At 41.6% G+C, this 14,127-nt stretch overlaps 1 protein-coding gene across 8 annotated transcripts in view; it reads right to left on the minus strand.

Moving 5' to 3' along the window:
* LOC110533729 (phospholipase D2) overlaps positions 1-13,574 on the minus strand; it is a 39,081-nt gene extending 25,507 nt beyond the window's left edge. For 2 of the 8 annotated variants that reach the window (XM_021618210.3, XM_090186463.1), the window contains exons 1-16: positions 13,306-13,574; positions 13,124-13,176; positions 9,151-9,304; positions 8,869-8,999; positions 8,597-8,739; positions 8,333-8,426; positions 7,993-8,058; positions 7,848-7,906; positions 7,478-7,723; positions 6,068-6,211; positions 5,880-5,963; positions 5,431-5,509; positions 4,836-4,946; positions 4,394-4,603; positions 4,089-4,263; positions 3,837-3,955 (exon numbers count right to left, since the gene is read on the minus strand). In XM_021618210.3, the coding sequence (XP_021473885.2) occupies positions 3,837-3,955; positions 4,089-4,263; positions 4,394-4,603; positions 4,836-4,946; positions 5,431-5,509; positions 5,880-5,963; positions 6,068-6,211; positions 7,478-7,723; positions 7,848-7,906; positions 7,993-8,058; positions 8,333-8,426; positions 8,597-8,739; positions 8,869-8,999; positions 9,151-9,292 (1,803 nt within the window). In that variant the 5' untranslated portion in view covers positions 9,293-9,304; positions 13,124-13,176; positions 13,306-13,574. Of the gene's footprint in view, positions 1-3,836; positions 3,956-4,088; positions 4,264-4,393; positions 4,604-4,835; positions 4,947-5,430; positions 5,510-5,879; positions 5,964-6,067; positions 6,212-7,477; positions 7,724-7,847; positions 7,907-7,992; positions 8,059-8,332; positions 8,427-8,596; positions 8,740-8,868; positions 9,000-9,150; positions 9,305-12,970 lie in introns of all 8 variants that reach the window. The other 6 variants (XM_021618209.3, XM_090186461.1, XM_021618207.3 and 3 more) reach the window with 6 other exon arrangements.
* Between the last annotated feature and the right edge of the window lie 553 nt (positions 13,575-14,127).

Consider the following 14,127-nt stretch of genomic DNA (forward strand, 5'->3'; position numbering starts at 1 on the left):
ATAGAACATATCTACCGCTTCTTAGACTTGCTTTTAATGAGAATGACAGATCTATAACTAACTTTTATTACATATTGCAGCTTTAAAAAGGTGCATTATACAACATTTCAACAACATGTGAAGAAAGGAAATTAGCTATTTTAACCTTTAAATTTGGCCAAAAGGTATTGGCCTTAATGGCACAGGTGGTTTGCTTGCAAGGGTTGATGATTTAAACCCTGGTCTGCTGCCCTCTAATAGCTCAAATCAGTTATGTTCAGAATTTACCATGGACAGTCAAAAGTAATTGTCTGCAGTTTTCAGAAGATGAATAACTCAATTGACTGTGACAGTCTTACATTGTAAAATGACTCAATGCCCATTGAAAGCACAGTAAAGGAAAACGGTTTTAAGTAATTGACTTTTGAAGGTTGTATAACTCAGCCATTGAGACTAAACAAAGATATTCCCATGTACACTTAGAGCTGCGTCAGTAGGTTGACTGGTGAGCTTAATGTGGTTCATTTGATCATCAGATTCTAAACACTGATGTTTAGAGTCCCACAATAAGAGTGAAAACGCTAATATTTGATGTAAACTCTACACGGTTGTGTTCTGTGAGTGTCACTGAGTAGGTGGATACTCCATTACGTGAGTGCAACATCCATAGGGTTAGGCTGTACAGTGCATATACAGTTGAAGTCGGAAGTTTACATACACCTTAGCCAAATACATTTAAACTCAGGTTTTCACAATTCCTGACATTTAATACTAGTAGAAATTCCCTGTCTTAGGTCAGTTAGGATCACCACTTTATTTTAAGAATGTGAAATGTCAGAATAATAGTAGAGAGAAGTATTTATTTCAGCTTTTATTTATTTCATCACACCCAGTACCTCAGAAGTTTACACACACTCAATTTGTATATGGTAGCATTGCCTTTAAATTGTTTAACCTGGGACAAACGTTTCAGGTAGCCTTCCACAAGCTTCCCACAATAAGTTGGGTGAATTTTGGCCCATTCTTCTTGACAGAGCTGGTGTAACTGAGTCAGGTTTGGAGGCATCCTTGCTCGCACACACTTTCAGTTCTGCCCACAAATGTTCTATAGGATGAGTTCAGGGCTTTGTGATGGCCACTCCAATACCTTGACTTTGTTGTCCTTAAGCCATTTTGCCTCAACTTTGGAATTATGCTTGGGGTCATTGTCCATTTGGAAGACCCATTTGCGACCAAGCTTCAACTTCCTGACTGATGTCTTGAGATGTTGCTTTAATATATCCACACAATTTTCATTCCTCATGATGCCATCTATTTTGTGAAGTGCACCAGTCTTTCCTGCAGCAAAGCACCCCCACAACATGATGCTGCCATCCCCGTGCTTCACGGTTGGGATGGTGTTCTTCGGCTTACAAGCCTCCCCCTTTTTCCTCCAAACATAACAATGGTCATTATGTCCAAACAGTTCTATTTTTGTTTCATCAGACCGGTGAACATTTCAGATGTCATTACAGATGAACATGGTACCTTCAGGCATTTGGAAATTGCTCCCAAGGATGAACCAGACTTGTGGAGGTCTACAATCTTGGATGATTTCTTATGATTTTCCCATGATATCAAGCAAAGAGGCACTGAGTTTGAAGGTAGGTCTTGAAATACATCCACAGGTACACCTCCAATTGACTCAAATTATGTCAATTAGCCCATCAGAAGCTTCTAAGCCATGGCATCATTTTCTGGAATTTTCCAAGCTGTTTAAAGGCACAGTCAACGTGTGTACGTAAACTTCTGACCCACTGGAATTGTGACACAATGAATAATAATTGAAATAATCTGCCTGTAAACAATTGTTGGAAAAATGATTTGTGTCATGCACAAAGTAGATGTCCTACCCGACTAGCCAAACTATAGTTTGTTAACAAGACATTTCTGGAGTGGTTGAAAACAAGTTTTAATGACTCCAACCTAAGTGAATGTAAACTTCCGACTTCCACTGTAAGTATGCTCCCAAAGCAATTCTAAAGTCTAACACATCCAGTGCAATTTCAACTGATTTGAATTATTGTCTTCTGTTGTATTTATATAACATTCCGTTATTGTTTAGCATTAACTAGTCAAAATATGGCATGATTACACTACTTGTATCAGTTTAAATTCAATTTCAATAGTTGTTTTTTATTTTGAATGCAACCCGCAAATTCATCTATTGTGGCTAGCTTCACACAGATAGAGATGCTGGACATGGGCTAGTCCAGCATCCAAATCAAATCTGCGTATACAATCAAGATGGTCAAATGGCAGAGTTGTTCGTTTGGCACTGTTGATCAGCACAGATTTGGATAAAATGTTAAGAAGAAAGGAGAAGGTGGGTATTGGAATCTATTCTAGAAATTCGAAACTGGTGAGTTTTTCTGATGCTAGTAAGCATCCATTTGCACAATGGAGTGCCCAACCGCACTGTATACATGTGCATTTGTTTCAGTGAAATATGGCTAGTTTTTACCTTAGCTTGGACTATGGATTAGCTAGCCAGCTAGTGTTGCAAAAGACCATTGTTTGCATTCTAAGGTAACAGCGTGACCATTTGTTTTGAACTGATGTGCGTTAGCAAAGACAGTACAGTATGAAGATAGGCTAAAACTGCTTCTCCAATGGAAATCCCCGATCACACTTATAGGCGACGTCATGGCGAAGTTTTCTAGCGATGCTCATGCGTAGAAACACATCATCGGGTCTAGCGCCGAAATGCGCATTTGCAGGCCGTGAAATCGAAGGCACCAGTACGAAAAAAGATTGCAGTAAGAGTGCAGTATAACTGCAGAATGCCGCAACTACTGCATCCAAATAACTTTTTGTTTTTTACTGCAGTAATGTTGCAGTCCAAAATACCACAGTCGAATGCATTTTACTGCAGTTTCAAAACTGCAATCTTTTTTGTAAGGGCACTCCTTCGATAAAGTTGTTTTTGACAAATGAAAACATGTCAGTTTGTCCCTTTCAGGAGATTGGTGTAATAAAATGTTCAACTACTGGAATCTCAGTTGTGCCTTTAGATTTCGAGAAAATGAACTGCTAAGGAAGAATATTTCACTTCTCTCATTGACTTCTCAAACCCCAAACCCTGGCTTGGTCTGATTGTTTCGCAAGCGTTCCCGTAAGTCTTGCGATGTTGCGCCTCTGGGTTTAGAAACTCTGTGACGTTAGGTAGATAGCTATGTTTTGTGGGAAAATGTAGGACTGGCATTTGATGGGCTCCCGAGTGACGCAGTGGTCTAAGGCACTGCATCTAAGAGGCGTCACTACAGACCCTGGTTCAATTCCAGGCTGAATCACAAGTGGCTGTGATTGGGAATCCAATAGGGCGGCGCACAATTGGCCCAGCATCGTCCGGGTTAGGGGAGGGTTTGGCCGGGATGTCCTTGTCCCATCGTGCTCTATCGACTCCTTGTGGTGGGTCGGGCGCATGCACGCTGACTTCGGTCACCAGTTGTACGTTGTTTCCTCCGACACATTGGTGTGGCTGGCATCCGGGTTTAGTGAGCAGTGCGGCTTGGCAAAGTTGGGTTTTGGAGGATGCATGGCTCTCAACCTTTGCCTCTCCCGAGTCCTTACAGGAATTGCAGCGATGGGACAATTGGATATCACAATAATTATGGGGGGGGGGCTGTTTTTGCTTTGTCATTATGGGGGTATTGTGTGTAGATTGATGGGGGGGGAACAATTGAATCCATTTTAGAATAAGGCTGTAACATGACAAAATGTGGAAAAAGGTCAAGGGGTCTGAATACTTTCTGAATGCACATCAAAGTAAAGTCATGAAAGAAAGATCCTTAGGAACCTCTTATTTGGGTTCTGACCTTGGCAAAGTTCCAGCGCTGGATGAAGTGGCGGGCCACATCCCTGGCAGCTTTGCCGTGGAGTGCAGCAGACAAGTCACGCCACGGCATACGGGGCACCTCAGTGCGGTCAATGTTGTCTGGGGAACAAAGGACTTTACATTTAAGAATGAGCCCTCTTGGGTGTGTTGTGTATGCATGTACGTGTGTATTAGTGAGTGCGGGAGTGATAGGGGGGGTTATGAATTGAGCTATAGTGTGTGCATACTGTACCTTCGAATGGGCGGTCCAGTTGGACCCAGTCCTTCCTGATGAAGTTGCTGTAGTCCTTGCCAAGCCACAACTGGGTGTTGTTTGTCAGGTCCACATGGTTGACCTCCTCTGGCTCTGTAGGCTTTGGATCCTGGGCCAAGTCTGACCCATCCACCTGGTCACCCGAATCAGCTGCCTAGGGGGCAGAGTAGGACAGTCTGGTAATGAAGTCACCGCTCAACACCAGGTAACACTGAACTATGGATTACCAGAACAGAACAACACAAGAGAAAGATTAATCTTGACTTTGTCTTGAGGTGTCTCACTTCTGGCTCAGCCAGTGGAGCCTTTGGTTCATCTTCAGAGATATGATTGGTTGTCTCCGTATCAGTCAACCGGTACTGACTGTCGTCCCACCTCCCAAAGGCCAGGTCCAAGCCTCCCACAAAAGCCACTGATTGGTCAATGGCCACCATCTTCTCATGATGGGCCCACAGAAACACCACAGCGGACATATGGTTGGGGTGTCGCATCACCTGTTGGGAAGATGTTAGGGAAGCTAAGGACACAAATCGAATTTTTGAATTTAAATTATAATACCCAGATTAACATAACGTAGTAATGAAAGCATGAGGATGTGTATGATTCCTCTGTTTAGTGTGACACTGTGCTACAATGTTATGACTAAGAGCCAGCTATGTGGATTGGTTTTTCAGGTGTAAAGCACCACCTGACTGCAGAGCAGAGATTGGAGCGTCTCAGACAGACCTTGATGTTGGGGTGCATGTCCATCAGTGTCCTCTTGCTGTGGCCACTGTTGATTCCCAGGGCCATTTCCACCTCCTTGTACAGGAGCACACATACTTTGACACCTTGTTCCTGCACAGAGAAAAGAAAGGATGGATATACACAGAAGGTAGTCTGGCTGATACCAAAGTCCTTCTGACTTCAGAGTCTGGAAAGGCTGTTTTGATGTTGTGGGCACGATGCGTTGATAATGAAGGGGGCTGTGCTGTTACTGGTTGGGTCTCGTCAGTGTCTTTCTCGCTCAAACACCCACAGGCACAGCCACACACATCCCCAGAGTGCCACCCCCTTCCATTACAACTGTTTGATTTTCAAACCAAACAATCTCAAACCCCCAGGAAAAAATTATATTCCAGAGAACCAACCAACCAACCAATCAAGATTTCATTAACAGGCAGCCTCCTTTTCAGACCAGTGGGTCACAACTGTGTGATCATGAGGTACGCTTGAGGAATGGAGGGATTAACCTTCAGTGCATTCAGAGGAGAGGAGTAGGAGAGGTAAAAGGGAGACTAGAAACATGTTGATAGGAGAAAGTTGGGAAGTAGATTCGTACTGCTTTGCGTTTGAGGATCTGGTCCAGGCGCCAGTATGTGTCTGTAGCTGGCCTCTTCAGGAAAACCTCTGGGCTGAGCCTGGGAGGGAGGGAGGGAGGGAAATACGTATTCACCATGCAATGTTAACCATGTACATATTTACACTGTGTCCTGCTATTTACAGACTAATTCGAAACAAACCTAATACATGTTGGAAACAGTGATCTCCGTTGATATTGAGATCAAATACTTGTTTTGTTTGCTGTATGCTCTTATTTAGCTCACGGCAGAGCCATTTTCTACAGTATAATGTATATGGCTCTGGATAACCACTCTCTATAATTATGGAGAGCACTGTGCTTACATCAGTACAAGTATTGGAACACAGTAGGCTTACTAGCCATAGAGATATACTGTATAATAATAACATGTTCAAATATATTTATATGGTGCTAGCTCTGCTCCTCACCACCAGTCTGTGATGAAGATCTCCTCCTTGGCCTGCTCCAGAGCATCAGCCAGGTCTGCAAAGTAGCCACTTCCATTTACATACCTTTAATATGACCAATTCATAAACAGAGACATTACATTCAAGTTAAGGGTGTATACAGCATGTACACATACCACATTATCATCTAATTGGAAGCAACATCTGACCATTTAGTGAGTGTGTTCTCCCGTGGCGGGGCAAAGCCCCCAAAGCGTTGGACCTGGAGGAATTCACAGGGCTCAGCCAGCCTATTGATCTCATGGCTCCACCAGTGAGCCTGTCTGTAGCTGTTACATTTGATGACCAGATTCCTACACACACAAAACACTCATGTAAGAACACAATAGGGATGGGCACGGTTATTCGAATATCCGAACAGATGTTATTATTCGATTACTTGGAAGAGTAATCATTTTTTATAAAAAGGCTTTGTCTATTATTATTTTTTAAGGCTTTGTCCAAAATTAAATGATCTGATATTGCAAAATCTTTTTTTAAATTGAACCTTTATTTAACTAGGCAAGTCAGTTAAGAACAAATTCTTATTCTACAATGACGGCCTCTCCCAGCCAAACCCTCCCCTAACCCAGACGACGCTGGGCCAATTGTGCGCCGTCCTATGGGACTCCCGATCACGGCCGGTTGTGAAACAGCTCGGGATCCAACCAGGGTCTATAGTGACACCTCTAGCACTGAGATGCAGTGCCTTAGACAGCTGCGCCACTCGGCGGCCTACAAGAATAGACCATTACAGCCAAAATGGTAATAAAACATCAGTTTTATGAGTGTGCCGCATAAAAAAGACAAACCGGTAGCTTACACACGTTTCACACTGGTTTTAATGTCTATGGTTTCACACATGTAGCTTGTTGTTATTGTCAGTCAAACAAAGCGGAGCTACACTCAGAGGCTCCAAGTGTAGCAAGTGAAGTGGCCGATTTCTAACCAATGCAAAATGGAATTAAACTTATGGAAATAAAAAGGCTAAATGAAAAGGAGTAGGCTATAATGATGAACCAACAGGTAGGCTGTGGTTTCATATGAATGGAGTTGTTGTAGACATTGGATGGGGAGTGCAGCAAAATAGCCTCTATTTGCTTTGCTACTTTAGCTAGCTAACTGGCTAACTTATCTGGCTGCAGTAGCTAGCTATTTCACAACAATTTGATGTAGTCAAGACAGGCCATACCAGATGGTCTGATAGATAGTTTGTCAACTAGTCGGTTTGGCTATTTTCTCTCTCTCCCTCCGTGCACAGCGCACCAACTCTCTCTCGAGTCTCCATTAAAGTAAAACATTTATCATAATTATTTAAAAACATGTATTTCGACTACCCGGATATCCAAAAAAATATCATGGCATTATTTGAATAATGAAATAATTTAAAATGTCCATCCCGAGAATACACATACACGAGTTTACATAGCGAGATAATACTTGCCCGCACAAATACACAAACAGCTAGGAATTGACTCATAAATAAGAAAAACAGTTAGGAATACAAGTGTCTATTTGAGGGTACACTTTTGAGTGTCTGTCGAAAAGTAATCATATTTTGGATTCCACTATGAACTTACCTGGTGAAGTTCTGAATGCAAACCCCATACTTGGTATCAGTATATGCACGACCCACTTGAACTTTGAACTCCGGGTCAAAGACCAGTACGAAGCAGACGACCCCATTTTCCCGGTTCATATAGAGCAGGAAGGAGTCCTTGACCACCAGCCAGCGCTTTGACCAGCGAAAGCAGAACTGGTGATGACCAATACAGTTCAACCCCTGGATACGGTGACCTCCTGACCTTTTGAAGATGGAACCCTCCCTGAAACATAATGACATCACTCACACAGACATAGAATCAGTCACATTAAAATATACTGAATAACACTGTCTCTCTTTTTCATATAACATCACACACACTCTCATAGACTATTAATAGTGCTTACAGGCCTTTGGGTCCAAGCTCACTGACAAAGGAGAGAGCACTGACATCAAGGAATTCCAGCTGGAATCAGAACAAGATAGGATGTGCTATCATCACTGTCTGACAATGAATGGTAATTGGTGTATGTGTGTGCCATCTTAACTCACCATGCCGTGATAGTTCTTACAAAAGGAATTCTCCAGAAGGCCGTTTAGGTATTCCTCAAGGTATTTCTATAACAGAGAGATCAGAAATCAGAACTGACTGGACCTACATTATCAAATGTCAACAAATCAAATGGTCAGATAGACAGAAGAACCCCTGATAATGATTTTAAAAAGTCACAAGATTGATCCCTCGTTTTTTGTGTGGAGGGAATTATCTACAACTATGTAGATGTAAGACTGAGTGATGTGTGGCTCTCTGTCTGCATGTGTACCATGGTGTTTATCAGTGTCTGTCTTTTTGTGTACAGTATGTGTGGTTCCATGGTTGTAAGAGTGATACCGGTTTGCTGGAAGTTCGTCTCATCCTCTCAGTCCCGTGTAGACTTGGCATCTCCTCTGTCATAGCCCTCAGTTGCGCTCTCTGGGCTGCAAATCTAAAAATAAACATTTTAATATTCTAAACATTTTACTGCTTAAACTCGTACCAAAATCACAACAAGCCTTCACTCTGATTTGAAGTGCATCCCCTCTAAACAAATTATTCTCAGCACAGATAATGGGTTGATTTGCATGTCTGAGCTCCGATTGGTGCTCTGAGTCGGACCTTCCCAGAGGCAGGAAGTGGGCCATCATCTTGTGCTTGTAGAGGTCACGGTGCAGCTCCTGGAAGTGCTTGTACTTCCTTTTAACCGTCCAGGTAAACTTGCCATGGGTCAGCTTCACAGTGTACAGAGTGCACACACGGACCTGGAAGAGAAAACATGCCATTGACTTGTGTAGCCTACACATAATGTAAACATGTGCTCATGTGGAAAGGTACAGGTGTGCATATAATATACAGACACATGAATAAACACTATGTACACACACACACACCTTGGAGCGCGTAGTGTATCTCTCGGTGCTGTCCACTCTGCAGATGACTGGAGTCCCAGGCAGTAACACAGGCACACCTGCCTCCTTCACATCAAGCAGATGATGGACCACCAGGAAGGGACGACTCTCCTCTGTGGGGAGATCAGATGACACAGGCAATCTATTACAGAATAATTCAATACCACTACTGAAGTCTTATCAGTCTAATGTGATGTAAAGGTATTTGGATGGAGGGAATAAAACATTATAGGCTACATCAACAACTAGGGTCTGTGTCCTCACCTCCTTCCCTCATGAGGCCATCCAGCTCTTCCTTGCTCAGCTCACAGTCATCCGTGATGAAGTGCTTTGTCTTTTGGGCCACCGCCGCTCCCCCATCTGGACATGGAGGGGTATTGCAGCATGCTGGTGCTGGACTGGCCATTGTGCTCTATCCCTTTCGTCACAAAGAAAAATTCCACTAAATATGAATCACATTCCATCACCATAATCTTTCAAACATCTCGCTATAGTATCCAGAAAAAAACTTTCATCTAGCTGAATTTACTGTATTACATAGAAAATACTTGACAATAGTGGAACTGTACAATGCAATGACAGTCATTCAGACTAATTGCAGGCCTGTGTCAATAAGGCCGAGAATTTTTTCAGACACGTTATCTATGAAGTACATTACATTAAAGGCCACCTAACACAGATGACTATAAATAGTGGGGAGAACTGATCTATGAACTAGGAGAGACTGTCTAAATATAATCCTGGGACCTCTCAAGTGCCTCAGACACTGCAGTGAACCAGATAACACCGATCACACACCACCACACCATCTGAAGAGGAACAAATGGCATGATAACAGCATCAAAAAGTACAATCATGTGTTGGTGGTGTATACCTGGTTTTATCATCAGTGGTGTGACACATAAGAAGTCTTGGAGGGAGCACACACAATGAGAGAGAAGGGTCTGTGCAAATGCGTGTGGGAAGAGGGATCTGATTGGATGAGTAGATTTTGTTTCCAGGGCAACCAAGTCCAAGGTGAAACAAAATCGAGAGAGAGAGAGAGAGCGATGCATTGACAAAATGTGCATCACGGTCTCCACGTCTCTTACTATGCAGAGTATCAGCCTAGCTCTGACAGTGGTCTTGGTACTGTATCTACATTGTCTTTGCTGTAATGCAGGACAGATTCTAGTAAGCTGTACAAGTCTCACCATAGGGACTGTTGCTAGGGGACCCTACAGTGGTTCCTAATTCCCAACATAAATCTATACCCACTGGTGAGTTTGTGCTGTAGGCTTATTCTGAGTCATGGATAAAGAAACATTAGTTGTTTTCATTTGGAGGGAAACATTTCTGAACTGTGGATGGGTCAACACACCAAAACATGAGGGGAGAAATGTTATTAAGTGTGCACACTGGACACTGCACAGCAAATTACAATCCCAAAGTTCACTCTATTGGTTTCTCTAGGTAGCATCTTGTCATCTATGAATAAATGGCAATTGCAGAGCAAAAAAAACATTTACAGCACAAGGAAACACAAAAAGCATTTAAATCCATGGATTTCTGCCCATTTGGTGGCTCCAAAATGATTGCAAAACAAACTACCATGTAATCAAAATCTACAATCAGCCAGATATTTGCTTAATTTATTACACCATAATCAACATTCTCTAGAAAATATCTACTGTCTAGCCAGTCAGTCATTCAAATGACAAAATGATAGGCCTATTGCCTACTATAGATTTCCCCACTGAAGCCATCATTCTATTTTCCATAGCCTCCACCCATTCCCCCTGCAGTTAAATATAAGTTCCAAAGCACTCTAGAAAAAACGGAACATCTTGGCATGTGAGTGGGACTCAGGGGTAGACGTAACATAGTAAATGAAAATCAGGGACGTTCAAATTAGCATATGTTACGTTTCGTATTGTATGTATTAATTTGTGGATTTCCATCATCACATTTTGTATGATATAGAGCAGGTTCCCCAACTGGCGGTCCAGGTTTTATTTGGCCCCCCAGGTTTTCTGAGATTTTTTATTGTTGGACATAAGACTGAAAACACCAGGAAATCAGCTCCTAATGATTTTAAGTTTGTAAATCTGTTCAAGTATTGCCACGCATAATAAAGAGGCATATGTGATAGTATATAAATGTAAGCATGGTTTGAAATTATTATGTTTCAATCAAATATTATATGTTCAGGTTTCTTGCGGTCAATTTGCATTCTACAAATGATTTGTAATTATGTTTTGGCCTCTGACCATCTGCTCAAGAAAAAAGAAACTGCCAACAGCTGAATCTAGTTGATGATCCCTGATATAAGGTGTCCAATCAAAATCATATTTTGATCAATGAGTGAAATAATATGTTAATTGTGTAGATAATGGCATAAGAAACCAATGGTCCAAACCTCATGTCTCTATCATAATCCATTCAAAACCTATTGGCGTTTTTACCCGTAGGATTGTCAACAATAGGGTGACTAAACTCAAAGGAGACCAGAGACAAAGTGGCAAAAATCTGAGAAATAGTATCGCATCATCTAGGCTGGATGCTGTCCGAGAAATAAGGTTACCTGACAGGCTCACCATTGAACTCAACATCTTTCTTCTCAAATGAGGATGACATAAATCAATAGAGGTAAGATAGATATAGATTGTGATATAACATGTATTTTGATATTTTAGTATATGCTGTTCATATTAATGCAAAGTTTCTGTTCTTTTTCCAAGACTTCTTACAAAAGCAAGCGTATCTCTGAAATGTCAACAGAGCTTTTTAACATTTAATTCAGCTCGTGTCATGCTAATTATGCTATTTGCGACCCGCGGAACAACTTGGATGACGATGACCACAAAATGTTAAATCCTCATAAGTTTCGGGTGAGAGAACTCCACCGCTCTTTCAATAGAGCTCGGTGCTAATTATCGGATGTATTAGTTTATGAAATCTGACTTTTCGATATAATGTGATATGTTGGAGAAAACTCCACTGAAAGATTCAGAACCATATTTGTCTTGGTAAAATGTATTTAATAGCATAAGGAAGTGAAATGTCATCACCAATGCACATTTTCACCAACTCTGGGCAGAGTGGGTGGACACCGTATATAATGTTACAAATTACAATTCGTATGACATGAATTTGCAATATGTATGATATGTTAAGAATTCCAATTAGTTGTTGCTGTGGTTAAGGTTAGGAGTTAGGTTAAAGGGTTAAGATTACATGACATGCTATGTAGTTGCAAAGTAGCTCAAAAGTAGTAAGTAGTTCCAAAGCTGCTAATTATTTAAAATGCTAAAGTTGTCTGTGATGAGATTTGAACACGCAACTTTGGGTTGCTAGATATTCATGTTATACACCCACCCAATCACCCTCCTTTCGTTTTTGCCTTAAGGAAAACTGATGTTAGAGGGTTCCTCACCCTGAAAGTAGTCTATGGGCCGAGAGAGTAGATTGCATGGTACAGTTATTTAAAAAGACACTACAAACTTCAGCTAACCTTAGAAACAAGCTAACAATCAATGGAAGTGATGGGGCCATATGAGCATGTTTATAAAAAAATATAAGAATGTCCAAAACACTGGAAATCAACTAGTTTTATATTACTTAAAGGCGATTTGACTCACATACCCACATCACTTCAATTGATTAACTTGTGGAGGCTAAAGTTAGCTGAAGTTTGTAGTGGCTGTTTAAAGAAAACTGAACCATGGATTACAGTTTCCCCTGGCCCATAGACTACTTTTAGAGTGAGGAACCATTTAACATCAAGTTGTAAAATAGTGAACTACTCGTGTAAGTAACCTTTGGTCTTATGTAACCATACCAAACATAACATATTATACTAATGAGTGGCCGATCCTTTTCATTTACTATATTACGTCTAGTGTATGATACCAGGTTGGAGAACGAAGGCGCAAACAGAATTGGCAATGTGAAACTATAATAAAGTATCCCGTTGAAATGTCGCATAGGCCTTATTAGTATTCTGCATCCGTGCTGTTTTAAACTGTCTAAATCACGATAGTTCCCTTTATAGTGGTATAGAATCACAGAGGATATTCATTTTAGTAGAGGCGTAGCTACTTACTAAAGCATCACATAGAAAAGATCAGGAAGACGAGGGTCAAATTCCATATCCTTGAGCAAAAAGATCTTCGTTTTTCTTCCTACTCCCTTCGCCCTAGAAAACTTATCAGTAGTTTTGACGTAAAAGAGAGACGGAAAGCGATACAGTACTTACTCTAAACCATGCACATGTAAATGTTCCTTCCGGCTGCATGGTAGGATATATTCCTGAAATCATTCGCCGAGAATATCAGTTACAGAAGCACAAATAGTCTGATGATACAATAGTGCGCGATTACTTGTCCAGGTAAACATTGCATCAATGTATCAACAACGTATACATTTCTTTCAAATTACCTAGCTATTCCATTGTCAAAGAAAATGTCGCATAGTGCCTGACGTAGCAGGCAGCAGCACTCCAGTTGAAGACGGATTGTACAGTCAGCAGCACAACAGTAGTTAACCTTTATTTAACTAGGCAAGTCAGTTAAGAACAAATTCTTATTTACAATGAAGACCTACACCGGACAAACCCAGACGAGGTTGGGCCAATGGTGAGCAGCTCTATGGGACTCCCAATTACGGCCAGTTGTGATACAGCCTGGAATCGAACCGTTTCTTCTATTAAAATTCAAATATAAAATTGAGAACTAACAATCAACAACTAAATTATAAGAGTTTGGTCCGGTTTATATGATTTTCATTGGTTTTAAATTATCAAACGTCTTTGTTGCTTGAGATTTTCTCAATAGAAGAGATTACTTTATTTGAAGTGTAACCAGCTGCAAACCAGAGGTGATATGCTGGATATGGCAGGTCTGGTTTTGCTGGCTCTGGCAGGTCTGGTTTTGCTGGCTCTGGCAGATCTGGTTTTGCTGGCTCTGGCAGGTCTGGTGTTGCTGGCTCTGGCAGGTCTGGTGTTGCTGGCTCTGGCAGGTCTGGTGTTGCCATCTCTGGCAGGTCTGGTTTTGCTGGCTCTGGCAGGTCTGGTTTTGCTGGCTCTGGCAGATCTGGTTTTGCTGGCTCTGGCAGGTCTGGTTTTGCTGGCTCAAGACATTCCTCCTCCTCATTCACACAAAATGAATGAGTACTATTGAACATGTCTCAACTGGGGCTTTGGTCCAGAAGCCAAACAGAAGGAATGTTGGGAGCACATGGTTCCTGAGTGGTGCAGCAGTC

Source organism: Oncorhynchus mykiss, chromosome 10, assembly GCF_057628025.1.
Source record: "Oncorhynchus mykiss isolate SJ-2025 chromosome 10, ASM5762802v1, whole genome shotgun sequence".
Classification (NCBI taxonomy): Eukaryota; Metazoa; Chordata; class Actinopteri; order Salmoniformes; family Salmonidae; genus Oncorhynchus; species Oncorhynchus mykiss.